Consider the following 24,997-nt stretch of genomic DNA (forward strand, 5'->3'; position numbering starts at 1 on the left):
CGCACTTTGGAGAGAAAGAGAATTCAAAAGCCAAAGTACGGGACAGCAGGCAGCTGGGGAAAGACAGGCACTTGGGGATGTTGAAGGTCGAGTGAAACGGCGAGAGATGTAAGCGTCGGCGACAGGTGGCCTAACTCTAAATGGCCGCCCGAGGATCCAACCGCCGCGGAAGCGGGGATTCCGCCTTCTGGAACACTTTAGCTTGACAGATTCGATTGCACTGGATTCTGCGAAGATTGTGGATGCAGATATCATACAACTACTTGTCTTCTAATTAGGGGGTGCATGTCTTGCATGTCCCCGAGTCTCTTTACAATGGCATTGTTGACATGTTGACACGCGGCAATTCAGTGGATCAGTGGAGCTGTGTAGCATCCGGACAGCTTCACTGACAATGCGATGTGCAACCACAACAAATAATCTTCATATGGAGATAGGGTGGTATTAACGGTATTCTGGGAGATTTAACAAGAAGCCCAAAAAAAAAGCAAATATGGCTGCTTATTTGATTATGACAGACACAGCATGCTGTTGTAATGACAGCTGTGCCGCTCGAACATGCTGAGATGCTCGCTGTTTCCATGAGCTGCACTCCCTGCCATCATGGCACCTTCCTTAGTATCATTTACTTGCATCTGTTGGTAGCAATGTGACAGACGCAGTATTGCAGCGACTGACAGATGCAGCTCTATGCAACTCATCGCTAGATGCAATACTTCAATAGTTTACTGCATCCATATTGTACCAAACCAATCTATCCTCAATCGAGCTTCCGCCTTCGTTGTCAAGTATGATACAATCCTGGAAGAAAGCTGGGGCCTGTTTACTAGTCCTAGCAGCCATGGCTTGTTTCTCATTCGGTGAGGCCATTTATATTGTCGCTGGAAAAAATGGGGCTATTGTCCACTCCAAAGGTATCTTGGTTCCAAAAAGGGCAATGGTCTAACATGGCTTACTCGTTCAGCGATGACGGAGAGAATTGAGCCTCCCCCAAACACAACCATGGCGATCCGACGATCTTCCCCCACACCGGGTGATTTTCCCATCTGTAGGGACCCTCATGGCGCTGCCCGACCATTCTGTCTCCCAGAGAATGGTGCAAATGTGACGGTTGGTGGGACTTACTACATCACCTGGGACGCGGACTTTTATCCTCTGAATGCCACAATCACCATCGAACTGAGATATACGGACTCTATAGAAGGGGATTCGACATTTAACTCGGACAAGACGGACAACAGCTACGGATATACTCACATCCATATGCAGCAAGAATGGCTTCAAGGAAAGCAGCAGAACCCTCTGACGCTTTACATCATCGAGCTGGACTCGGTGTCAGATAAGCGGGCAAGTGCCCGACGGGGTCCAACCGTTGTTCTTCACCCCAAGCCAGTGCAGCATCGCTTGTCTCCTCGACCGACTTCCTTCAACAAGTTGGGCCTGTATATTGGCCTCCCAGTGAGTCTCAGCGTGGTCATACTCGTTGTTGCTGGTCTCTACTTTGGCATGCGAGACAGCAGGCGAATTGATCTGGGGAACATTGGGGGCCCGGGGTATGGCATTAGAAAGTCCAAGGGTCAGCGTCTAGGTCGTAACCGGTGCGAGTCAACGTCGGAGAGAACTGTGGAGGAGACGAGCTCGGACATCACCGAAGTCGCCCAGCCCGGTCGTAAGGGAGTTTTAGAGGGAAGTCTTAGCTTTTGGTTCAAGCGTGATTCGTCGAAAACAGAGGGCTGGCAGGTGTAATTCAAGAGCATAAGAGCAGTGCGGCAAGACTAAGGCATGCAGGATTTGGTGCGCGCTTGGCCCAGTTGGTGGCAGGCTTTTAAGTATTGTATAAACGAGCCCGTTCAGTGGTATGACTGTTATTGGACTAGTGTCTGCAAGAAAGACTAAAATCTCACGCTATCCTTCAACCAGAATAGGAAAGAGAACGAATGCAGTAGCCTAGGAGATAAAGAGTTAAAATGATGCTTTTAGAGGGTTTAGTGCCGGAGCATCCCACCCGCCATTACATAACCCACGGCTTCTCTACAGCAGCCACAGTCTATACTAACTATTCTCCCACTCACCATGTCCGGGGCATCCCCCCGTCGCAACGCCTCCCACCTTGATATAGTTGGTTTGTGGAGTGAGCGATCCCTCAGCCGCCATGGATAAATTGACCAGGAATGACTCGCTGGGCGAGTTCGTCTGTCGCTTCCCCAACTGTGATGCCCGATACCGGCGCAAAGAGCACCTCCGTCGCCATGAGGCAAAACATATCCAAGATCGGACATATCCCTGTTCCATCTGTGGTCAGGAATTCGGACGAAAGTATACACAAAGTTAGCTTGCAGCGCGCAAGGCTCCTGCGTGCTTGTTGTTCTGTCATTAGTAACGTGCGTTAGTGACACACTGCGTCGACATCTACGAGTGAAGCATCAGTTGAATGAACCCGTCCACCGAGCTCGACGCGCCTGCTCCAACTGTCGAGCCATCAAGGCTCGATGTGAAGGGAAGCCTGTTTGCACGGAATGTCAGCATCGGGGCATTCGCTGCTCTCTCCGCGAGGCGGAGGACTCCCCGGCGCCCGAAACCCGACCAGCGTCCGTGAGCCCGCGGCCAGCAGTGTCCAGAGAAGAACAGTTTGTCAAAATGTTTTTTGAGTTGTTTCATCCGCATTGGCCGTTTGTGCATCGGGGGACGTTTCGCATCCGCCATGAAATTCCCATGTTAGTCCAGTCCATGGTGGTTCTGGGCTTGTGGGCGAGTGGGGAAAGGAGCGCACGGTGTGCGGCTGTCGAGTTGCATGAGCAGCTGAATTCGGCGATTTTGCAGCAGAAGGTCAGTGCAAGTATTTGTAAATCGGTTATAAATGCTAATGCCGTTGCAGGAGAGATGGGATGTGCCCGATGAAGTACATATACCCCATTCGGGGTCGTGGCCATTGCCGATTTACCAGGCGATCTTATTACATGTCATCTTCTCTTTGATATACAATACGCACGGCTCTCTCGGGATAGATTTGAAGCCGTCTGGACTAAGGACTGATACTGAGCTGCTGCTCAAGTGTCTGATAAGGAACTGCCGTCTCCGGGGCATGTTTTATTATCCGCGCATCCTGCAACAATATCAGGAACCTGCGATTGCTCAATACATGCTGGTCAGTATTGAGGAAGTAAAGCGATTCAACATTGCACTGTATAAGGTGTGCACAACGATCTATGGCTCGACGGCGCTGAGCCAGATGGTGGATGGGGCATCGATGGGCAACATCCTTCTAACGGTGGATGAATTGCAGTTCCCGCTGCCGGAGAACCACGAGTTATGGGATGCAGGGACACAAGCGGAGTGGGATCGAGCCCTGGAGGGGATGAGCGTGGATGGGTTAGGAGAGTTTAGGGAGGATGAGTGGATATCGAAGCAGGCTCGGATGATGCATGTATTGGGGAACATTTAGCTCACTACGTACCATCTATAATTGCAGTGGTTGAAGCATATCAAATACGATCGATCAAGACTGTAATGTAAACACAATCAACTCCATTATCACTACATATAGAACAAACACCCTCCATCTCTTCCCCAAAAACCAACTACAAACAATTGAAACATAACATCTACGCCTCCACCCCATCCTTCTCATTCTTCGTAATCGTATCCACAATCGCAGTCTCCAAATGCGGAATAACCGGATCCTTCTGCACCCTCAACCCCTTCGTCATCCTCGCAATAGTGGTATAGAACCCTAGTACAACAAAACACTCCACGACCTCATCATCCGTCATAACCCTCTTAGCCCACAGAATTGTCTCCTCGTTATTATCATACGTGCGGATCGACTCCTCCACCAGCGTCAGAATACACTGTTGGCGCTCCGTCCATGTGCCCATAGCAATCAGCTCCTTCGAGGACAGACCCTTGCGCAGAGCCTCGATCTTATCGTCGCCAAGCCCGTTAAGACGTGAGATGGGCTCGTTGATGCCGAAGAGGTACTCGGCGTTAATGAGGCCCGTCATGCGGAGGACAATGAGCTGGTAGTCGAGGAGTTGGATAGTGCGCTTTTCGCCGGAGAGAATGCTGTCCAGGACGGACATGATGGGGAGGAAGGTTCCTGGGGAGCGGGCATAGAGGCGGAAGACGGCGCGGTCGATGGGGAAGGATCGTAGGAAGGCGGCGTTGGCTTCGTGGGTTGGGGAGGGGTTGTGGATGTCGATGCCTTCGATTAGGGGGTATTTTGCTGCCATGTTGAGGGTTGGTTGGTTGGTTGATTAGGTATGAGTATGTGTGGTTGGTTTGGATGTTTTGGATAGTAGATTGTATAGGGTTATGGGAGATGTCTGTGGTGGGATAGTAGATGGGTGTTTTTTCTTGGACTACTTCTAACTTTTAAATACAGTGATTGAGGTACTGCTGATCAGTCCATCAATGATTATCAAGTCATGCCATATCGGTATATCAGCGATTGATTATCACTGTCCTCGTATTCTCTTGCAGGATGCTGAAGGAGTATCAGGATGCCGATGTACTTGTTTCAGACTCGCGCGGATGTCAGCATCACCAGCGGCAACGCTAACTGCCATGTGCGCCCTAATATCTTACTCTCCCTCCACGGCGGGAGAGCTAATTAAGGCCCGCATGCGGTATGGTTTCTGATTGGATTAGGTACTATATACACGAACTATACTACACGAATTGAATTTGAATGGAGTCAAGATGTACGAATGCCAGTGATTTAAGATCATTCCACCGCTGCCACATATCCATCCATCTCATCATCAGCCCATACACACAACACACGCTCTTACTTCTCATCAACCCTACTATCTATCTACCCACCAACCAACCTCATACACTACAAAGCAAAAATGGGCTCAACAGACCCCTACCGTCTCGGCCGCGACGTCATCGCCTCCACGCGCCTCAACCTCCAACACTACATCTGGAAAGAAAGCATCGGATACCTCCTTCACCCATCCATCCGATTCCCCGACGCCAGCAGCAACAGCGACATTTCCATAGCCGATGTAGGGACCGGCACTGGGTCAGTACTCCCCCTTACACCCCCCTCTACATCTATGAGCGAAGCTCTAACAACAATGCGAAGAATCTGGCTCCTCGACCTCCACCGCCAATACCCCAACGCCACACTTCACGGCTTCGATATCTCCTCCGAGCAATACCCTGCCCCGGGATTCCTCCCATCTAACATCTTCCTCCGGCATCTCAACATTCTGGAGGAGATCCCAGAGGAGTACGTGGAGAAATATGATGTCGTGCACGCCAGACTTCTTGTGCAGGTTGTCTTGCAAGCGGGTGGGGATCCGAGGCCCGTGATTAGGAATTTGATGAGGCTTGTTAGTATGTATTCTCCCATTCCTTTTTTGCCTATCACATTTATTTCCGATGAGTGGTATGGTATGATGTTAATATCTGGAATAGAGCCCGGCGGCTACATCCAATGGGAAGAGCCCAACGACGACGCAGGCAACCGGCCCCTCGTGAAGAGTGATCCTGAGACCACTGTTTCCGAGAACTCGGAGGAGCTTATGAAGAGGATTGATGGGAAGTTTAGGTCGAAGATGCCTTCGTATGATCCCCTCCCTCCCCTTCCATACACTTAGCCCTTTCTTCAGGAACATGATATAGATGCTAATGAATTGTGACAGATGGTCCATCCACCTCGCATCAACCCTAGCGGAGCAGGGCCTGCGTGATGTCCTCCGCGATGAATGCCATCCGGGCACGTACACACTTATTCTGGACCAGATGAATTATCTGGGCCTCTTTGGGGAGTTGATCAGTAAGGTGCCTGGGGAGGAGAAGGGTGAGCTGAATGAGTTGTTGGAGAAGGCGGCGGTGGAGGCGAGGGGGGGTGTCGCGTGGAAGGTGAGGCGGTTTGTGTTTTTGGCGAGGAAGTAGTTTGTCATTACCTCTTTGCTTGGGGGTTTAGTATACTTTTAGATTAAATGAGATATATGTTCATACTTTTATTTTTTGGGAGTGTTTGTATAGTGGGTGGTTTGTTATAGGGTTGGTAGGGAGGTGGGGTGGTTGTTGTATGTTGACGGTTGAGCTGGGTATGTTATGTAGGGTTGGATGTTGTGGGTTTGTGAGAAGGTAATTGAAAATAATAGTTTTTATTTGATACTTTATGAGCCAAACAAGTGATAGTTGACTTAATATAAAGATACTGTATTAATACGTAGCATTTTTCTGTCATATGTGCCTTCATCGAGATATGAACTCTCTGAGGACTAACTTATGTTTCTGTAACTTCGCGGCTGATATATCTGACTTTAGTAATCCTGAGTAAAGTGGAATAGAATATCAAAGCATAGATTATAATCAATTTCATCTATATCAAGAATCTAAAAAACTCCCTAAAGACAATAACAACAATATCCAATCTGAGATCTAACTCTAACCCACCCCCCAAAAAGCAACCCTATGAACGCCCAACCCAATATCAGTGACAAAAAAAAACATCACCATCTCCGCTCTATTCTATTCAAATTCCACCTCCAAATCCCCAATATTCTCCCCCCTCCCCAACTCCCCCAACACCCTCCCATACAACTCCACCGCCCTCCTCGCCTCCTGCTGATTAAACACCCTCCCATCCCAATAAAACCTGACGACATAACTCCCCCTCTCGGCCCCCTTCCCCACCTCCAGCTGCACCCCGTAATTGAACTTCATCGTATTCTTACTCATCTTCATCACGATCCACCTCATCGCATCCTCCTCCTTCCCGTCAAACTTCTTCTCAAACGGCTGGAAACAGAACAACGCTTTCGCGCCTTCCACATCCCTATCCACTTCCAATGCCTCGTATATCTCCGACAGTGAAACAGCAGCATGGTCTGCAGAAGTCCAGAAATCTCGCTGGGTATCCTGTAGCAGAGACCTAACAGACTGAGATTTGTCGATAGTAGAGAGGAAGGGTAGGAAGTTTGCGCACGTGCCGGTTATGCTTTGGGGTTTTGGAATGGGGACGTTGCGGGCTGTTGTTAGGGTGTCGTAGACTATGCTTTGCTTTTGCCCGTGGGATGAGGTGTTGAGGTGAGAAAGGAGAAGTGAAAACGCCGTTTGGAATATAACTGATGGAGTCACGTTGTGGGTTGTGGCGAGGGCGTCGATGCCCATGTATGCTGGGATGGGGTAGGTTGTTATGTTGTTCAATGATGGGTTTTGGAGGGTGGAGAGGTAGGGTGTCGTTGTGGTATCGTTGTGGTAGGGTTTAAGGAGATTCGTCCAGTAATCTAGCTGGGGTTGTTTCGGGAGCGATGTGATGTAGTTGATGTATTCTTTGAAGGGGGTGCATTCTGGGATAGGCTCATTGCGCGCGAGGGCTAGGAACTGGTCGTCGAAGATGTGTAGTAAGGTGCCGTCGTAGGAGGCATGATCGAGTTTGATGACGAGGTCTTTGGCTCCTGTGGTGGCGTCTGTGAGGAGGGCGTAGCGCACAAATGGTCGTGCTGGATCGAAGCGTTCCTCCCAGTTGTTGTCAATGAGGGATTGCTTCTCTTCTTCGGTGGTGTAGGTGTGGTAGGTGAGGTTGAGGGTTTCATCGCGCAGAACAACCTGCACTGCTGTGCGGGGATCACGGCTCTCGTCTGCGTACAGGTACAGCGCGCGCAGGATCTGGTTGTGCTGCGTGAGCTGCGTAGTCAGGCTAATCCAGCGAGAGAAGTCAAAGCCTGCTGGGAGTCGACGGACGGTCATGAGCTGCCAGAATTGCTCGGGCTTGTTGCCCTGTGTGAGGAACTCGATCTGTCCGGGGCTCAAGGGGTAGATATCCTCCACTTCGGGACGGGAGATGCCGAGCTGGGCGAGCTGGTTGTACATTGTTTCCGTCGGCTGGAAGTCTGGGACAGCTAAAGCTGTGGATGGAGTTGCAGCAGCAGCAGGCTCCTCAATCAGCAGCGCGGCCTGGTCGCGCAGTGTCCGGGATGAGAGGATGTCGTTGACCCGCACCTGGTATCCTTCTTGTCGGAGAAGACTGACGAGGTTCAAGGCCGAGATGGAGTCGCCGCCAAGGGCGTGGAAGGTCGAGTTGGCGTGGATATCATCGGCCGGGGTGTCGAAGAGCTTGGCCCAGAGGTGCTGCAATTTGTGTTCTGCTGGAGATGTGATGGCTGAGATCTCCTCAGCAGGCAGATAGGCCTTGAGTTCGTCGTCAGCTAGGTCCTGAGCGAGAGCCAGCAACCGCTTGCGGTCGATCTTGCCCGAGCCCATGAGCGGGAAGTCTGACAGTGGAAGCCAGATCGAGGGGACCATGTACTTGGGCAGGGTGGTGAGATGGTCCTTGATTTCATCCAGAATGGGCGCCTGCTCTGGGGCTAGCAGCACAACCTCCCTCGAGCCCGGGGCAGAAGTCGAGCAGAACGCAACGAGCTGCTTCTTCTTGAGCACTGTCGCGGCAATGACAGCACACTGGCTGAACAGCCCCGTCTGCATAATAACACTCTCGATCTCTCCCAACTCGATCCGATAGCCGTTGATCTTGACCTGGTCATCCTTGCGGCCGAAGAGCTCGATCTCCCCGCTGGGCAGCCATCTCGCTAGATCGCCAGTCTGGTAAATTATTCCGTCTGGCCGGTGCCGGAATACCTTGTCTGTGGCATCTGGACGCTTCAGATACCCCCTTGCCAGCTGCGGGCCAGCAAGACACAACTCGCCGATTTCTCCAGCTGGAACAGGCAGCAAGGTGTCTGGGTCAAAGATCTGCGCCGTCACATTGCGGTAGGGCCGGCCGATGTTACGCAGGTTCATGTCTGGAGTGACGTTCGTTGTGGTGACGCAGATAGTGGCTTCGGTTGGCCCATAGGCGCTATGGACGGTGATGCGCGGCGCCCAGACGGTCTGCATGTGCGGCGTGACAGGCTCGCCGCCGGTGGCGAGGATTTGCAGCGTGGGCACGTCGTCTGGATGGAATAGACCGGCCATGGTGGGCGTCACGCAGACAGCAGTGACTTGCATGGCGTTGATCAGGCCGGCTAGGTTTCCGACGATGGTGCTTTGGGGTGCTACGCAGAGCGTGCAGCCGGTGGCTAGGGCTGAGAAGAGGGAAAAGAACGATCCGTCAAAAGTGTAGTTCAGTGCCCAGAGAATCCGGTGCGAGTTGTCCATCTCTGTCGACTCGATGATGCCCTCCACTGCTGTGGCTAAAGCTCGGTGCGTGAGCAACGTGCCTTTGGGCTTACCTGTGCTGCCCGAGGTGTAGATCAAGTACACCAGGTTATCCGGGGTGAGATCGGGGACGATCTCGCGCTGGATGGGCATGGCATCCCAGTCCAGGTCATCGATCACGATCACATCGTACATGAGATCGTCGAAGAAGCCCGCGCTCTGGCGGTCCGTGATGACCACCTTGGCTTCACAGTCCTCCATGATACTCAGGTTGCGCTCACGAGGGTTCTCCGGGCCAAGAGGCAGAAAGGCACCTCCGGAGACCATGACTCCCAGCATGGCAATTATGGTGCTGATGGACTTCTCCAACAGAAGAGGAACCACCTGTTCCAGGACGACGCCCTTGGCGCGCAGCAGCCCGGCCAGCTGGTTCACCTTGATAGTCATACCGGCGTAGGTGATGCTGGCACCGGTGGCATCTTCGACAGCCGTGCGAGAGGGATAGTTGCAGGCGATGCGGTGAAAGGCAGAGTGGCCGAGCTCATCATCAGCTGGGCTGGTCTTCGCAACCTCCACTGGCCCATCGACCTCCCTCTCAACACCATTCACCACACCATCTCGCACGAGTTCCAACCCCGCAACCTTGGTATCTGGTGCCTCTGCCGCAACCTTCAAGATATCAGCGACAGACTGCACCAGAACCCTGGCATACCCATCCTCCAGCATAGATGACAGAGTCACGCGGCCCAAGTCCTCATTACTCAGCTCCAACTTGATGTAGTCGTGAGTGCCGTAATTCTTCTCCGGCAGGATGGTCAATCCTCCAGCCGTAGCAGGCATATTATCCACCTTGATGAGGAAGTTGACCGTTGTGTCAAAAAGATCCTTTGGCTGCCTACTCACTTTCAGTATCTTGCGCAGGCCGTACTGCGCATGTCGCGCCACGTCCCACAGGCTAGCCTGCACGGAGGCCAGATGCTCCTCGAACGAGCTGTTCTGATCGACCTTTACCCGCAGCGGAGCAATCATTAGCGTAGGCCCGCTCATCTGTAGGATACCTGGTATGGGGGCCTCTCTTCCGGAGAGAGTGACACCAGCCACGATGTCCTGCGAGGAGGTGGCGCGAGCAAGGACGAGAGACCAAGCGGCGTAGAGAAGCATACTGGGTGTGACTTTTAGTGCAGAGGCTGTGGATTTCATGTCAAGGGTTAGGGAAGCAGAGACGAGGGTCTGCTGTTCGGTTTGGGTGCCTAGACGGGTAGGAACTGCGCCGTCGAGGTACTTCTTCCAGAAGGTCTGCATGGTGGGTTCGTTGTGCTGCTGGAGATGTTTCACATATTGACTGAAGAGAGGGCGCTGGACAAGTGCAGACCCCGTAAGGAGGGAGGACAGGTCCTGAGGGAGGAACTCGCTGGACCAGTAGTCGAACAGCGCATGGTGGATGGTGATCACCAAGACGTTGTTTGGTAAGGCAGCTGCGCGCCACCATAGACCGCCAGCGTGCATGGGCTTCTGAATCTGCTCCTGCATGTAGGATTTCACATCCGTGGAGGACGTCTCCCAGGGTACAGGGGCAGATTTGCGTACGACTTGCATGAAGGATACCCCGTCTGGGATGAAAGTCGAGCGCAGAAAGATCTCCCTGTCCATGAGGGATGTCAGTGCACGCTTGACTGCCAAGGCACTGTGTCCCTTGAAGCTGTATGACCGGCTGTAGATGTACTTGGAGCCACCAAGCATGGTGTTGGCGATGATGGCTTCCTGGAACGGCGTTACTGGGAAGGCGTCCTCGACGTCGGCCGAGTTGATACCGAAACGCTCGAAGGAGGGAATTTCGCGCAGTAGCGTAAACGGCGCATGACCATTCGCTGCAGTGCCTCCGGTCTGAATGAGACCAGCGACCTGAGCCAGCGACTGACCGAGAATGATATCCTCCACGCGCAGAATCAACCCATGCTCAGTCTGCAGCTGAGACACAACCTGGATAGCTTCCAGTGATGTACCACCTAGCGCCACGAATGAGTCCTCCACCGAGATATCCTCCTCAGCGAAGGATAAGAATCTCGCCCAGAGAGCGCGCACAATTATCTCCTTCTCCGTCAAGACCACCCCGTTAGTGCCATTCTTAGGTCTATCCGGCAGTAGCTGCCCCGACTTTGCGAAATCCTCGACAATCGCACGAATAGCAGCCATATCTACCTTTCCATTGGCATTTGTCGGCAACGCAGCCAGCGGCACCCAGAACCCAGGGACCATATACCGCGGCACTCTTGACGCCAGATACGTGCGCAGATTCGCCACGAGTGAGTCCCAGTCGCCGTCGGCGCGACTCACAACCACTCCCACAAGAGCTGTCTTCCCGCCCACGGCAGCGGGCACTACAGCCGACTGCTTGACTTCTTCATAGGACTGAATGACGGCGTTCGGCTCGGCCGGGTCCACGCGCTGACCGTTGATCTTGACCTGGAAATCGATCCGGCCGATCATCTCGATTGACCCGTCGGCGTGGCGCACAGCAAGGTCACCTGTGCGATAGAGCTTGCCCTGACCGAAGGGGTTGGGAATGAAGCGACGGGCTGTTTCTTCGGGGTTGTTCAGGTAGCCACGGGCGAGCTGGGCGCCACCGAGACAGAGTTCACCTGGGATGAGCAGCGGAGAGAGGGCGGTGGTGCCGGGAACGAGGATGTAGGAGGTTGTGGTGTCGAAGGGCTGACCAATGATGCGGGATGAGCTCTGGGTATCTTGGAGTCTGTAGCGCCAGTTGAGCTGTGTACATTCGCTGAGGCCGTATGAAGACAGTAGCTCGACGTGATGCGACCAGGTTTGTACCACTGCTGGGTTTACCAGCTCGCCGCCTAGGACCATTCGGCGCAGTGAGGGCACGTTGTCCGGTGAGAGGAGAGATGCTGTGGTCGAGGTCATGTCGACGGAGGTGATATGCATGCTGTTGATGGTTCTGGCCAGGTGGACGGTCAAATTAGCCTTGCTAGCCAGGCACAGACATCCTCCGACGCTGAGCGTGGCCCACATGGAGCGCTGGGCTGCGGAGAAGACGGGGTTAAAGAAGAGTAGCTGGCGTAAGTCGAGCATTTTGGGGAAGGCCAGGAGACCGTTGTACGCGGCTTGATGCTCTAGGAGGACTGCTTTGGGCTTGCCTGTTGACCCGGAAGTGTAGATCACATATGCCAGAGAGGTGACGTCTTGATCGAGAGACAAGTCACTGTCGTCGTTGCCCATGGACTCGCTCAGCAAGTCGCGGACCTTGTGCTCGCGAGCAAATTCACCCGCAGTGTCTGAGTCCACCAGGACGAAGTCTGCCTGGACATCCTCAACTATGAAGGACTTGCGGCTGGCCGGTGCATCGGGGTCCAGGATCACGTATGCAGCGCCAGCCTTCAGGATAGCCAGCAGGGCAACGAAGAAGTCAGTCGACGTGCGCATGTGCACGGGAATGTAAGTTGCACCGTATGAGCGCAGTAACCGGGCCAACTGGTTTGCGCGTTTATTCAATGTGCCGTAGGGAAGAGGAGCATCCAGCTCGAATTGAACGGCGTGAGCGTCTGGTCTCAGCCGAGCCTGTTTCTCAACCAGGGCGTGCACCAGCCCGCGACGGGCCCGGATGGCAGCCTTACCGTATTCATGGAGTAGCTGTCTCTCAGCTGGAGATGTCAAATTCACCGCTGCGATGTTTACGGACGGGTTTTCAACCACCTGCTGCAGCGTAGCAGCGAAGTGGTCAAGGAGTACTCGGACGTTGGTCCGTGGCACGGCCAGATTATGCCGCATGCTCAGCTTCAGCTCAGAGGATGCCGACAGGTTCAGCACGAGAGGAAAGTCAGCATCGGTTGTCATCACCTCTTCACTGTCATCAGGTATAATAGACACTTTGACTTGCGGCGGTGCGGCGCCTGTTTGCGCGAGGATCTGCTTGTAGCCCAGGTGCGAGTGCGTTGCTGCTTCAGCACTGACGGTACCAACATGTCGAATCCACGATAGAGCTTCCATATCTTCTGGCACAGACAGAACCAGGGGGAAGTCCTCCTGATCTTCTAGCCCCTGCTGAGTGTACTCTGGTCCGAAGAAGGACCGGTCTCGTCCGGCTACCGTGAAGATAGCGGTGCGGTGGCCACCCGCCGTGTGTCGAATAGATACCAGGGCCCATATCCCATAGATCAAGTCATCTAGTCGAATGCTGTATCTCTCACTAAAGTCTAATGCCGCTTCGAAAAGATGCTCAGGGGCCCGGATAGTAGTCTCTGATCGTGGCCATTGGTGATCGAGAGGGAAGGAATGGAGTTGGGGTTGCGCTCCAACATGGGAAAAGAGGTCGGTCCAGTATTCCGCGGCAAGCTCTGGGTCCTGGATAGGTTGTTGAGAGATTTGCTCATGGCCCTTGAGAGATTGGTATGTGGGAGGCGAGACAGGATGGGCGTCTTGGATCTCATAGTAAGAAATCATCTTGTCACATCAAGATGGTAATCAGAAAATAGGATATGCAGTAGGAGGTATCAATGCCTCTACTCTCTTGCTACCAATGCATGATCCTGGCTAGATAATATGCTCTCTTGTCTTGTCTGGTCCCAGTCATTCTCCGGTTTCTGCTCTCGTATCTGGTGGGTCAGAGGACTTCGAGAAACCGCGATGCGCCCATCCTGCGATCCTGCAGTCTGACACATACTCGGCAGTTTGCCACAAGGGCCCCCGCCGTGCATTAGCTTCGGCGGTTGGGCTAAACGGTTTTGCGAGGGCCAGTGATGGGCATCGGGCTGGCTGGGAGGTGGTGGACGGTAAGGCTAAGCAATCCTTCCAGAGCGCGGCAAGGCATGGGTTTGGGCGGTAGAGCTAAAATTCAGGGTGGCATTTGTCAGTGGTGGCGACATGGCTGGGGCGTGAATACGTCTTTATCTGACTCGTTGGGATCATGGCGTGGCTGAAACCAGAGGTGCTGTGGTGGCTCTTCTACGTGGTCATGGGTGTAGACATGTTAGAATGGAGTGGATTTGATCTCAAGAAAAGTCGTCATTAAACATGCCAGGATGTGTATTTATCCCGACTCGTATCCTATCTATAACCCAGAGAGGGAGATGGTCCCCAAATCTAAGTAGAATAATGCATCTATCTGCATCCATCAGAAGTCTGCTTTAGCTATACTTCCCCATATTCCCATTTTACCTCTCCGGCTTCATCTAGACACCTCCAGCACCACCAGCAATGAACAGCTTCTCGCGCTTCATGCACACACTCAGCACCACCACCAGCGCCGCCGCCACCATCGACAGAATGTACGAGTTGTTCAATGCCTTGACAATCGCCTCCAACACCTTATTCTTCGTTTCCTCACTTAGTCCTTCAAACAACTGAGACCCAGTACCTGTAATGGCCAATTCTACCTCGGATGAAGACACATTGGGCAAAACGGCCTTGATGCCCTCCACACTCTTGTTCAGGAATAGTGCATTGGCGATGGCCAGAGCGATCGTACACCCAGAGATCTGCGCACAGGTAATAAAACCTACCGCCGACGGGGCCATGTGTGGCTCGGCCACAGCCTGGGCAATGGAGAACGAAGCCTGCGAGAACAAGCCCACTCCAAACCCAATCAGCACCGTGTAGCCGTAGATGTGGGCGACTGAGGTCGTGAGACCCACGGTGTACATCAGCGCGCTACCAATCAAGCAGAGAATACCGCCAGCCAAGAACCACGGCATGTACAGTCCGTGGGTGGAGAGGATAGCGCCGTTGCCAATGACTGCCACGATCATCAGAATAATGAAGGGGAGCAGCCGGACACCCGACTCCAGGGCAGAGTCACCGCGCGTGAACTGGAAGAAGAGCGGGCACATGTAGACGGGAAGGAAGATGAGGGTACCACCGGAAGCAGTCATGGCGAATAGGATGAGGATGGTGCGACTGCGGAGGAACTCGACGGGGAATAGACGGCGTTCCTTGGTGGTGAGGACAGGAATGCCCTGCTGGATACCGAGCAGGATGAAGAGCACACCCGAGCAGCAGAACAGACCGATGATCTTGGCTGAGTTCCAGGGATAAGTCGCACCACCAAAGGAAATGGCCATGACACCGGAGATGAAGGCGCCAATGGTCAGGATACCACCCAGATAGTCGATCTCGCGGGCACGGGCTCCCAGGCTGACACCGGGCCGGGGGTCCTTGTTGGGGAGCATGAAAAGGTAGACAGGGGCACAGATCGCACCAATGCACAAGTTGATGTAGAAAGACCAGCGCCAGCCAGCAGAGGAGTCAGTGAAGGCACCTCCGATGATGGGACCCAGAACGGTGCCCACACCCCAGGTAAAACCGGCGCCACCGACATACGTAGGACGCTCTTGTATGGAGGTGGTCACGGCCAGCATGGTCATCAGACCGACGTACATGCCAGCACCGGAGAAGCCGCAGATGGCACGACCGACAATGAAGGCATTCATGGTGGGTGCGGAGCCACAGACGGCGGACCCGATTTCGAAGATGGCGATGCAGATGATGTAGGTCCATTTGGCGTTGAACTGGGCAAAGATCTTACCCCAGACGAGGTTGGTCGAAGCAGCGCCGATCAGGAAGGCTACACTGATCCATGACAGCTTGGAGACGGCGTTGAAGTCCTCGACGATAGTGGGTTGGACGTTGGCGACGATAGTGTTGTCCAGGGCGAAGAGGAACTGCGAACTGTAGATGGCCGCCACGACAATGGCCCATTTCCAGCCTGTAATGTCGCGCGGAGGAGCTTCATCTTCCTTAGGAGCATCGATCTGCTGGTCCTCCGAGTCCAAGTTGGAAGCAGCGGATTTTTCAGAGAGTTGGCCCTCTTCCTTTTCCAAAGAAGGGTGGTTCATCGTGGCGTCGACAGCCATTGGGAAGGACAGAAGAAGGTAAAAGGGTCAACAAAAACACTTGTCTAAGGAACCACTGTACTCATCACTCTTCAAAATCATTTTCAAGAGAATAACAGTCCATCAGGGTATATAAAAGAAAGATAATCCCTAGCAGCAGCCCGGACTCTCCCACCAGCCAGAACCGCCAATCCTTTGCAATCCTTTAGGGCCGGGGCCTCCCACCAGCCCTTCATTTCTTACCAAAATTCAGTCAGGCCCACGGTCTCTCCCACTGGCCTGCAGGGTCGGAGTAATCAGACACACTCATTCCTAAGCGGGCTGCAGCTTATTCTAGCCCCGTGGGATAGATTTTTAGCTTGCTTTTAGTTCGTAATTGAGTTGATTTGGAGGCAATAATGCCGCCCGATATTAGTCACGGCGCCCAAGTCGTGACTCCTGCAGCTTTTAGCTCTACCGCCGGCGCCCACCAACAGCATCTCACCAATCAATTACGTGAGGTTGGGAAGAGAAAAAATAGAGAAAGAGATCGATGGTCGGATCATCCCTCACTTTATTCCTAATAGATGCTACAGAGATGTCTGGGGTGTATAGCTCCGGGTGATTGTTAAGCATAGTGGGAGGAATTCATAGCTAACAAGAAACATAGTGGTTCAAGGAGAAGGGGGTTGTTGGCCAATGATTGTAGCATATACTCTACATAATCCCTCGGAGGTCCTCGCAATCTGAGGGCTTGAATTGATTCAAGACTTCTGGGGAAATGTAATTCTATTTCATTATTATGATCATTATTCTATCGTCACTCATAATCGCATCTCTCTATGTGGGTATGATACTTTTCCCTCTATCGAAGCAGCACATAATCTCCGCGCTCATTCATCACCGAAACCCAATCGCAATCTGATGTGCGACTTTTCCTTGCCTGCCAACACTCCTCCATTACTCGAGACGCCTCTGCCAGTGTTCCCACTGTGGCCTCCGCCGTCGTGAAGAGCTCCCGGAAAGAAGGCCGTTGATCGGGCTGCGCTAAGCAGCCTACGATGCAAAAAGGCCACACCACACTCGACAGGAGTCGCTGGTCGCGAAGCATCTGGAACACAATGATGGCTTCGGAAACAGTTTGCGCAATCTCCGGCAGCTCGGGGTGAGCCCCGGAGAGCACAACGTGGAGATAGGCGATGGCTCCAAGCCCAAACGCCTTGTTAATGCTAGGGTGAGCCCGGGAACCACCTGGGGTGGCAGAGGAACCCCATGCTGATAGTGACCTTGGAGTGGACACTTGCTCGAGATCGGCGAGTTCCCGTCGTAGGCGCTCCTCCAATTGCCCACCACGCTGTGCTAATTCAATGATGCTGAGCTTACGAGCCGCCTCAGCCTCTTTCTTCCACCGATCCAGCACAGAAACTTCCGCGATTAGGGCCATTATTGAGTTCCGACACCCCATTAGAATTTCTAGAGAAATCCCAAAATTGTCCAATATCTGGACATGATCAATTTCCAGCAAGGGAGCACGCCGGGTAGAAGCAGAGGCGATTATATCCAACGACACAAAAGAGCCGAGGAGGAGTTTCGCAGTACAGTCGTCTTCGGAGGACGGGCTCTGATTGTCCAGCGGTATACTTGGGCAGATCTGGCCAGATGCGTCACGAATTGTAGAAGACATCCGCATCTGTATGAATGCAGGCATCAGATTGCCGGCCAGTCGAAGAAGCCATTGCCAGTTCTTAGTTCCGCCAGCAAGTATCTGAATAGAGCAAAGTCAGTATCTTCAATCGCACCGCATCATCAGGATGGACCATTTACCTCCCAATACAGAAGCTGAAGTATTGAAACGAGTCCCTCGAGATTGTGCGTAAATTGACTCTGTGCATTCCAGCTGAACGAGTCAGCCATGATGCACTGCATTCCCTGAAGAGCTAGGTCGTAATAACCATCTTTGGTACGTAGCTGCGTCAGTCGCGCCGGGAGCTCACTTTGAGGAAGCGACGTCGAGAGCAAGTCGAGCTCACTGAGAGCCAGGCTGGCATAGTATGCGGGCTCGATGCGCCGCAAAAGTGAGAGAAGCCAACCTCTTCCTTGTCGGTCTTGGGTATGGTAGAACGGGTACTGGATGTAGAAGACCCGGTCCAAGTAGTGCATCAGTAACTCATCCTCGGACTTGCTTCCCGAAATTGGGTCAACAGGGGTCATGGGCCACGAGATGGTCTGTCCGCAGGTTGCAGCTGCAAGCATATGCATTCCCGACGTCGGTTGCAGGTTTATCGGATCAGGAGACAAAGTAGGGTCTTTCTGTAGGTGGGGACTATCCAGGGATGCGCTCCACATAAAGTCATCCAGATCCGACAGGGCGGTTTTACTCAAGGCCAAGCCAAAATCGTCCGATGGCACCATATCACCCCATGCAATCCCGGGCTCTTGCATTTCCAGCACGTTTGGGGTGAGGAGTCCTTCTACAGACGAGGAGGGAGACGAAGGGTTTTGCGCCCACGCCAACTGCTTGGAGAACGTGGCATAGTCTTCCTCAGGGAAGACCGAGGTGCCTCCAGGGGTGGGGAGCTGATTGAGAGGCATGGTGCTGCACGCCAGCGTACTATTATTCAGGGCAGCCGCATTACTGTCTCGGGTTAGACCCTGCATTTCGTCTTGGGCAACGTTAAAAAAAGGGTAGACTAGAGTAATCGATCTTAGTGCGGGTCCTTTCTTTGACATCTGTAGATGGAGACCCTTACCGCGGGCTGCTGGGCGAGTGGACAGAAGGAGCTTCTGTCTTCTCTTCCTTGACCGGGCTTGACTAACCATCTGCCGGAATTTTGAGGCTTGCTCATTCTGCAGGGCCCCATTGTCCATCCAGTACGGCCTCGGACCGTATCCGTGACACTCGAGATCCAAGGAAATGCATCGGCTGCATTCTGGGCGAGTCTCATCACATTTTTTCCGGCGTACACGACATGTCCAGCAACCATTGAGGCTTCGTGCGGCTGAAATAGGAAGCAGGGAATGTGAGTATGAGAGCCGGGATGTTGCGCACAGCAGAAGAGCACAAGCAAGAAAAAACGACTGGGCTTACGGATTTTGGTGGCTGCAGCCATCATATGCAGTGCAATCTTGCTGGCTTGCTGGGAAGTTTGACCAGTGGTTAGGATCCGGTTGTTCAACATTCCATGGAACTTTCTCTCCAGATGAGGTTGCGGGTTTGTTCTATAGTATTATATATGCTCTGGCATGGCGTCGAGGGATTGGGGCCAAAAGATAGCCAGATGGAGGCTGAAGCACCGAAAGTCGCTAACACCATGCAGTAGGCTCACTGGCCGATTGGGTAACTAGTTGGGTAATTGGCTGATGGCTGGATGAATAGACGGATGGGCTGTTCCTTCTGACTTTCGCCGCCATTGCAACGACTACTACGAGGTACTAATTTCAGTGCCTACCTACCTGCCTGCCCAGACATGTACAACTGCAGGTCAGATTAGTTATACGAAGAAAAAAACCGAGCCTTGAAAATAGCCGGTTGAGTGAAGGGGCACCAGGTAGAATTGACTGCCTCCAATCTAAGACCCATGGGAGAAGGCGAGAAGCTTTGACATGCGGCGCCATTCCAATGCCGAACGACCATGGCGACGATGGCATCATGGGTCCAGCCGGTAGAGCCAAGAGCTTTTACGATGTCCCCTCCCCCACCATCCTTCAGACCAGTGGGTCTGCAGAAAGGAAGAGCACCTCAATTCTCCGCGTGGCGTCCAGGCGAATCCTCGTGGGATCTCACCTTGCATGGCAGGGCCCCTGGTAATTTCCCACGTGAGTGACAGGATGGCTGCTGTCTGTCGTGGGTCTGACTGCATCCTGTATGGAGCGAACTTGGGCCGATGCTAACCTATCTGACGACACCCAGTTGCGTGGAACATGGACTTTTGCAAGGGGCGAAATTGATTCTCTGGGTGCGAAATTTGATTCGGTGATGAATTGAAACACCCCGTGGTTTTTAGTGCTCACATGGCAATAGAACGGAGTCCAGTTTTCTTGACGGACAATACGCGAGGATCAGACGGGTTCTCTTAAAACGTTCGACTAGTTGTGAGACTACCATGGATACGGATAGTAGCCAAGAACGACAGTTGGCTTGGTGACAGCTCAAGTCCGAATCGTACCAGATTCCCACAAATCTACCCCTTTTATTTTTTTTTCTCCTTTTACCCATGTAAAGGTTAGATTCTGCTGAAGATTTTCTTCGGCGCGGTACCTAGCAGACGGTCCAAGCAGTAGATGCCGGTGATCATGGCTAAGTTTGTTGCAACGCCAGTCCTGAAGTTCCCTAAGCCATTTTTGGGATGGTTCTAGAATTACTGCCGCGCATTAAGAAAGACTGTACGAGAGATCACCCTAAAAAATCCTGGAGTGCGTCGGGTCGTGAGTAAGAGGGGTCCATAAACACTTAGGGATGTGATTTTGCGAGGAATGGCGAGCAATCACAACGGGAAAATGGATCCCTATTCCAACCCCGGGAAGGATTGAGGCATGGGAGCGTCCGGAGGATTTTAATCCCACTCCTCCCACTGGTGGTGGATCTGTTGCCAGCCTCTTTAGCCGTTCGCTTTGTCGGGGGTCCAAGCGCATATTCTTCACCAGGTCTTGGACCCGGACTGGGAGCAGTGGGCGTCCCCGATCGATCTGAGGTCAGCTTCAGTACGCAACATTCATGTCCACACTAGTTAAGCGAACAATCCAATCGACCACTCCCATCCTCGGTGGGACAGTCCGGGTGGGCATTTGATCTGATGTCAGCTTTGGTGTGGGAGGTTCCGGCCGAGGTAAGCAAACACAGCCCAGCCAGTGGGAGCACCCGCGGGCATTTTCTTCTGCAGGTGGGATTGCCCGGTCGATCCCATGCTCCCTCTGTAGGCGCAGCAGGAGCATCGGAGCATCTAGAACCCCTTAATCAGCCCAGCGGTGGGATATCCCCATTATCAATGTCCCCTAAGCGGTGGGAGTACCCGGCTCCGCGGTGGGTAAGTGGGAGTGTCCGGGGTTCCGGGGCAACGGATCAGAATCCCCCTTCTTCTGCTATTCTCTTTCATCTTCGTGTCCCCTCTGGTCCTCGCCTTCGTCAGCAGCCACGTGTGCAGATTGTCCTCGCATGTCGGCAATTGACCTGATTACGAGGCGTTTCCTGCCCGCATCCGTGCATGATTCCTTGATCCCTCGGGACGGAAGTGCTTGCGAGTATGGCAGCGAATTGTCTGTAGGTTTCATCAACCTAAGCTTATCAGTCAGCGAGGTCATTCATGTACTTGACTACTTGCTTGTGTCCTTTAAACGCACTACTGGATGAACTCATGTCCGTGAACTCTTGTTCCTTGAGACCTCTCTGGTCGGGCCGGTACACCGTCCTGTAGAGTAAGACGCACCCAGATGATTCTAAACAAAGGTAACAGCCATCGGTATCGATGCCTGGATTGTTGTCTCAGCTAGGTTTCCGCCGTTGCACCCGGTGATGTGATAATAGCTCGGATAAACGCGGTCAGAACCGAACTTGTCAGCGCTCTTTGCCCCTCGAGAAACAGCTGGGCTTGTTCAGCTTTCGTTGGATGTCAAGCGCCTTGGCTTGTAGCAGCAATAGGTGGGCTAAGAGGTTGCAGTGAAACCTTTGTTTCTATAGAGTCTCGTACCCTGGTTGCTTATGTAACCCACACGTCCCTTTGTGTAACATACTTATTCTAGATATGATGCAGGTGCAATAAACGAATATCCTACTTAAGCGCAACCTGTATTCGCACGGTACTGATACGTAATGTCTTTGTTACTATTCTATCTAACAGATACTTATTGGTTTTCTATACTATGTCGTGCAATTTGCGAATATGATGTATTCGAAGTCACTGAAAGCAGTAGGTACCGGGACTACGGATGAACATTCAGTCTATCAGGTTTACAGTTGCTGATGATCCAGATTTATTGTTAGATAGAAATCGAGTACGCGCATGTAGAGGGTACCATAGAGTGCAATATCATGTAATTTTTAGATAGGCTGAATTAGGAGATCACAATGGCTTCGTCAAGTTATCTACTACAGCTTCACACCTTCCTGTTCAGGTCGGTAAGATCTGTCACCCAAACGGCCATCGCCCTGCTCACCAACGGCGGATGTCGTAGCATTCAATATACAACTTTCCATCAAAGCTTCCCTTAACCGATGTATCCTGGCATGAACAGTCTGACAGGCCGCCAAAGTGAACCGTGGGGGCTAAATATAGAACCCGGCAAAACATAGTAGCGTACGACTCCAGAGGTCGCCACAACGAACATAGACCCCAAAGCTTCCAAGACACTAAACTTCCCAAGTGTATGTTTCATCGACTTCAGTAAAAGTGGGGACGCTTTGATAACTAGTAAGCACAGAGGATTCCAGACCGCTTGCAAGCATGACGAATGTATAGTCAACATCTCAGATACCCCATGTGGCATGACCGAAGGAGTGGATCTACATACCTTGGGTGGATGACAGACGTCTTGCTGTGTATATACTAATTGTTAGCCTACCAGCTTGACCTTCAGAAGGAGTTTCTGCACCGATAAGAAATCGAAGTATGTCTACTCTTATAGGAAATCTCTCCCCATCCCACCCGGAAAGAGACCAAAAGTCGTAATTTGTTTTTCCACCACCAAGCGCCACAATCACGTTTGGCTGACATTACAATGCTGCAGTCAATCTAGTTCATACTAGTCTAGAGCACGATGTCTTGGGGATCCTTCCCGCCCCGTTGGAAGGGATGATCATATTTCCCAAATTATCGGATACTGGGATGGCAGAATTTTGGCCCGAAAATAGTGGGACAAGTCCTAGTAGTGTGGGTTGCGACTAGAACGACTGACCACCAAGCAAAACCGGGTCCTCAGAGAACGCCTCACCGACATAAAAGCTCTTGAGAGAGCTCAGGTGAAGGATTCGTCCGTTGGATCTGTATCAGCCCTAATTCGTCGCAAAGGGCCGGGGCTAGTTTATCGCCCTCGCAATGATGGCAAACACGCCTTTAAATCCATTGATTGTGCAAGATGAGAAGTTATGTAATGGCTCGCATGTATTACTAGATGGAGTAATTAATATGCCATCTAAACGGAACGACCATCTGAATTAGACGTGAAACACATCTCTGCTATCGAAGATGTGCCGCCTGAGCCGGTGAAATAGCGTACATGGATTTGACTGAGTCATGAAGATCAGTAAGAAACATTCTGTTGGCTTTGCCTTTGAATTAGTGCTGCTTCTCTGCGTAAGTCTAGTTATTCCATTTGACTGACACTCGACACCATTCCTGGTTGTTCTGCGTTAGTGCTACAGACGGAAGGCTATCAGATCCTCAATAGAAGCCTACCTGTTTCTGAAGAGACATGTACACATCTCCTAAGTCATCCTGTTTCCCTTCCTGGAATAGTACTAAAAGAGCCCAGCTTGAACAGAAACATGCAACATCAGCTGCCAGTCATCTCAAAATCAAGCATCACAAACCCACCGATAGTCAGTCCTGAGGCTGTTTTCATTACTTACCATGGGATGTATCCCCCTATAACCCCAAGAAGTGAAGACAAATCTCGACACATTAGATCAACGGTCGATTTCTTTCAGTTGTTCTAGGCGCTGGACGGAAGAGTGAACCAGTACTAGGGGCTCATGGATGAGAGGATTCAACGCAGCTACTCTACCTGCATAGTAGAATGACTGTGCAACTCTTCAAGGCTATTATGTCTACTTTTGGCACTTGGACACAGCTCTAGTAATCGAAACGGGGTATATAATATGAAAGAATAAATGTAGGTTGGTAAGAGCATAATGCGACAACTCAAGGGAGTGTCTTACAGAGCCTGACTTGCTATCTGCTATCTTCGCATATACTCCAGTGATTGACCCAGTAGTCTTCCAAGGTTGAACCCTATCCAGAGTCTAACATATCCGGGCTCTGTTAGCGACGTATAAAAATAGCGTATATCTGGTGTCGGAGTCCTTCAAGAAACAATGCTCTTCTCACTGATTAGATGGCCACTTCTGACACTGTGATGTCTTCTTTCTATTTCTTTTTTCCTAGAATCTGCCAAAGTCCTATTAGTTATCTCTGAAAGCAGATGAATTCTCTACACATGACTGCTAATTAGATCCTATAACCATTATAAGCATCAAACACTGAGATTGAATGCATTAGACTTGTCTCCCTGCCGAGAAGAGATCACTACTTCAATAGATAGAAGAGTTCTTCCTAGTTATAATGTCTATATGATCCAAGACAGAATTCAATATTAACAATCATATTATCAATACTTAACTTCGTCCTTTTTCTTACAGCCATATTTATGCTTTGTCAACTCTGCCTTGCTGAGGTAGATATTTACCACTAGTGTCTCCTTTTCCCAGCGGTGTCATGTTTTCTTTATCAGTTTGTGATGTATCTGGATGTATATAAGCCAGTGAATGAAATAGTCAATTTTTACTTGGTCCGCCCCGAGATGCTCGTGCTTAGTCTTGTATATCTGCATCAAGGAGATGATTGTTTTAACAGTAAGCTCTTTATGGCTTTACTGATCACTTTGCTAGAGATACTCACTAAGTTTGAGAAAACCTCGTATTACCTAGCGCTCATTTCTGATTCTTTGGCACATTATCTAGAAATTGTGATACGATACCTTGAAGGTGTGATAAAGCTCCTCTCGTTGATACATTCCACAATCTGTCGGTGCTTCTGATTCACGGTTGAGCAATTATGCAATCAACTTGGTCGTGATGAACCTTCGATAGGACACTTCACTCTCACTTCTATAGCAGAAAATTGAGCGTTTGTCAGTTTCTGTTACAGACCCTCTTCCGGGTGCAAGATGTCCATATATTTGTTAATGTCTCTTTTGTCATGATTCACCACTGCATCGAATCTGTCTGCTAGAATGGACTGCATCTTCATTTTCGTGTTTGACGGCCGATGAGAGTGCTTCAAACAGAGCATGGACCTTTCATGTGAGAACTTTCCACCGGCCATGAATACGTATCAACCACGCCG

At 51.7% G+C, this 24,997-nt stretch overlaps 7 protein-coding genes across 7 annotated transcripts; 3 read left to right on the forward strand and 4 right to left on the reverse strand.

The window, feature by feature from the left end:
* Positions 1-881: 881 nt before the first annotated feature.
* BO87DRAFT_376420 (DUF4448 domain-containing protein) lies at positions 882-1,771 on the forward strand. Its single transcript, XM_025623294.1, has one exon. The coding sequence runs from the start codon at positions 1,003-1,005 to the stop codon at positions 1,744-1,746; it is 744 nt and encodes a 247-aa protein (XP_025480022.1). The 5' UTR covers positions 882-1,002; the 3' UTR covers positions 1,747-1,771.
* Positions 1,772-2,152: 381 nt separating this feature from the next.
* BO87DRAFT_308258 (C2H2 type zinc finger domain protein) lies at positions 2,153-3,442 on the forward strand (the record flags this gene model as incomplete). Its single annotated transcript, XM_025619425.1, has 3 exons — positions 2,153-2,327; positions 2,378-2,826; positions 2,876-3,442. The coding sequence occupies 3 exons, from the start codon at positions 2,153-2,155 to the stop codon at positions 3,440-3,442; spliced, it is 1,191 nt and encodes a 396-aa protein (XP_025480023.1).
* Positions 3,443-3,567: 125 nt separating this feature from the next.
* BO87DRAFT_50662 (uncharacterized protein) lies at positions 3,568-4,298 on the reverse strand. Its single transcript, XM_025629337.1, has one exon. It carries the CDS (start codon positions 4,227-4,229, stop codon positions 3,603-3,605), a length of 627 nt encoding a protein of 208 aa, XP_025480024.1. The 5' UTR covers positions 4,230-4,298; the 3' UTR covers positions 3,568-3,602.
* Positions 4,299-4,772: 474 nt separating this feature from the next.
* Positions 4,773-5,933, forward strand: BO87DRAFT_435747 (S-adenosyl-L-methionine-dependent methyltransferase). Its single transcript, XM_025627781.1, has 4 exons — positions 4,773-5,026; positions 5,090-5,343; positions 5,425-5,572; positions 5,652-5,933. Exons 1-4 carry the CDS (start codon positions 4,851-4,853, stop codon positions 5,902-5,904), a joined length of 831 nt encoding a protein of 276 aa, XP_025480025.1. The 5' UTR covers positions 4,773-4,850; the 3' UTR covers positions 5,905-5,933.
* Positions 5,934-6,489: 556 nt separating this feature from the next.
* Positions 6,490-13,575, reverse strand: nrps7 (putative nonribosomal peptide synthase; the record flags this gene model as incomplete). The annotated part of the gene is made up of 2 exons (XM_025621471.1): positions 6,490-7,660; positions 7,832-13,575. The coding sequence occupies 2 exons, from the start codon at positions 13,573-13,575 to the stop codon at positions 6,490-6,492; spliced, it is 6,915 nt and encodes a 2,304-aa protein (XP_025480026.1).
* A 612-nt stretch (positions 13,576-14,187) lies between these two features.
* BO87DRAFT_358512 (putative MFS drug efflux transporter) lies at positions 14,188-16,221 on the reverse strand. Its single transcript, XM_025621472.1, has one exon. It carries the CDS (start codon positions 15,981-15,983, stop codon positions 14,304-14,306), a length of 1,680 nt encoding a protein of 559 aa, XP_025480027.1. The 5' UTR covers positions 15,984-16,221; the 3' UTR covers positions 14,188-14,303.
* A 551-nt stretch (positions 16,222-16,772) lies between these two features.
* On the reverse strand, positions 16,773-18,941 carry BO87DRAFT_435761 (Zn(II)2Cys6 transcription factor; the record flags this gene model as incomplete). Its single annotated transcript, XM_025627782.1, has 2 exons — positions 16,773-17,706; positions 17,766-18,941. Coding segments are annotated over 2 exons (2,076 nt in total), but the record flags the coding sequence as incomplete, so codon positions are not given.
* Positions 18,942-24,997: the final 6,056 nt, after the last annotated feature.

The sequence above is a fragment of the Aspergillus neoniger genome (genome assembly GCF_003184625.1).
Source record: "Aspergillus neoniger CBS 115656 unplaced genomic scaffold BO87scaffold_15, whole genome shotgun sequence".
NCBI classification, from domain to species: domain Eukaryota; kingdom Fungi; phylum Ascomycota; class Eurotiomycetes; order Eurotiales; family Aspergillaceae; genus Aspergillus; species Aspergillus neoniger.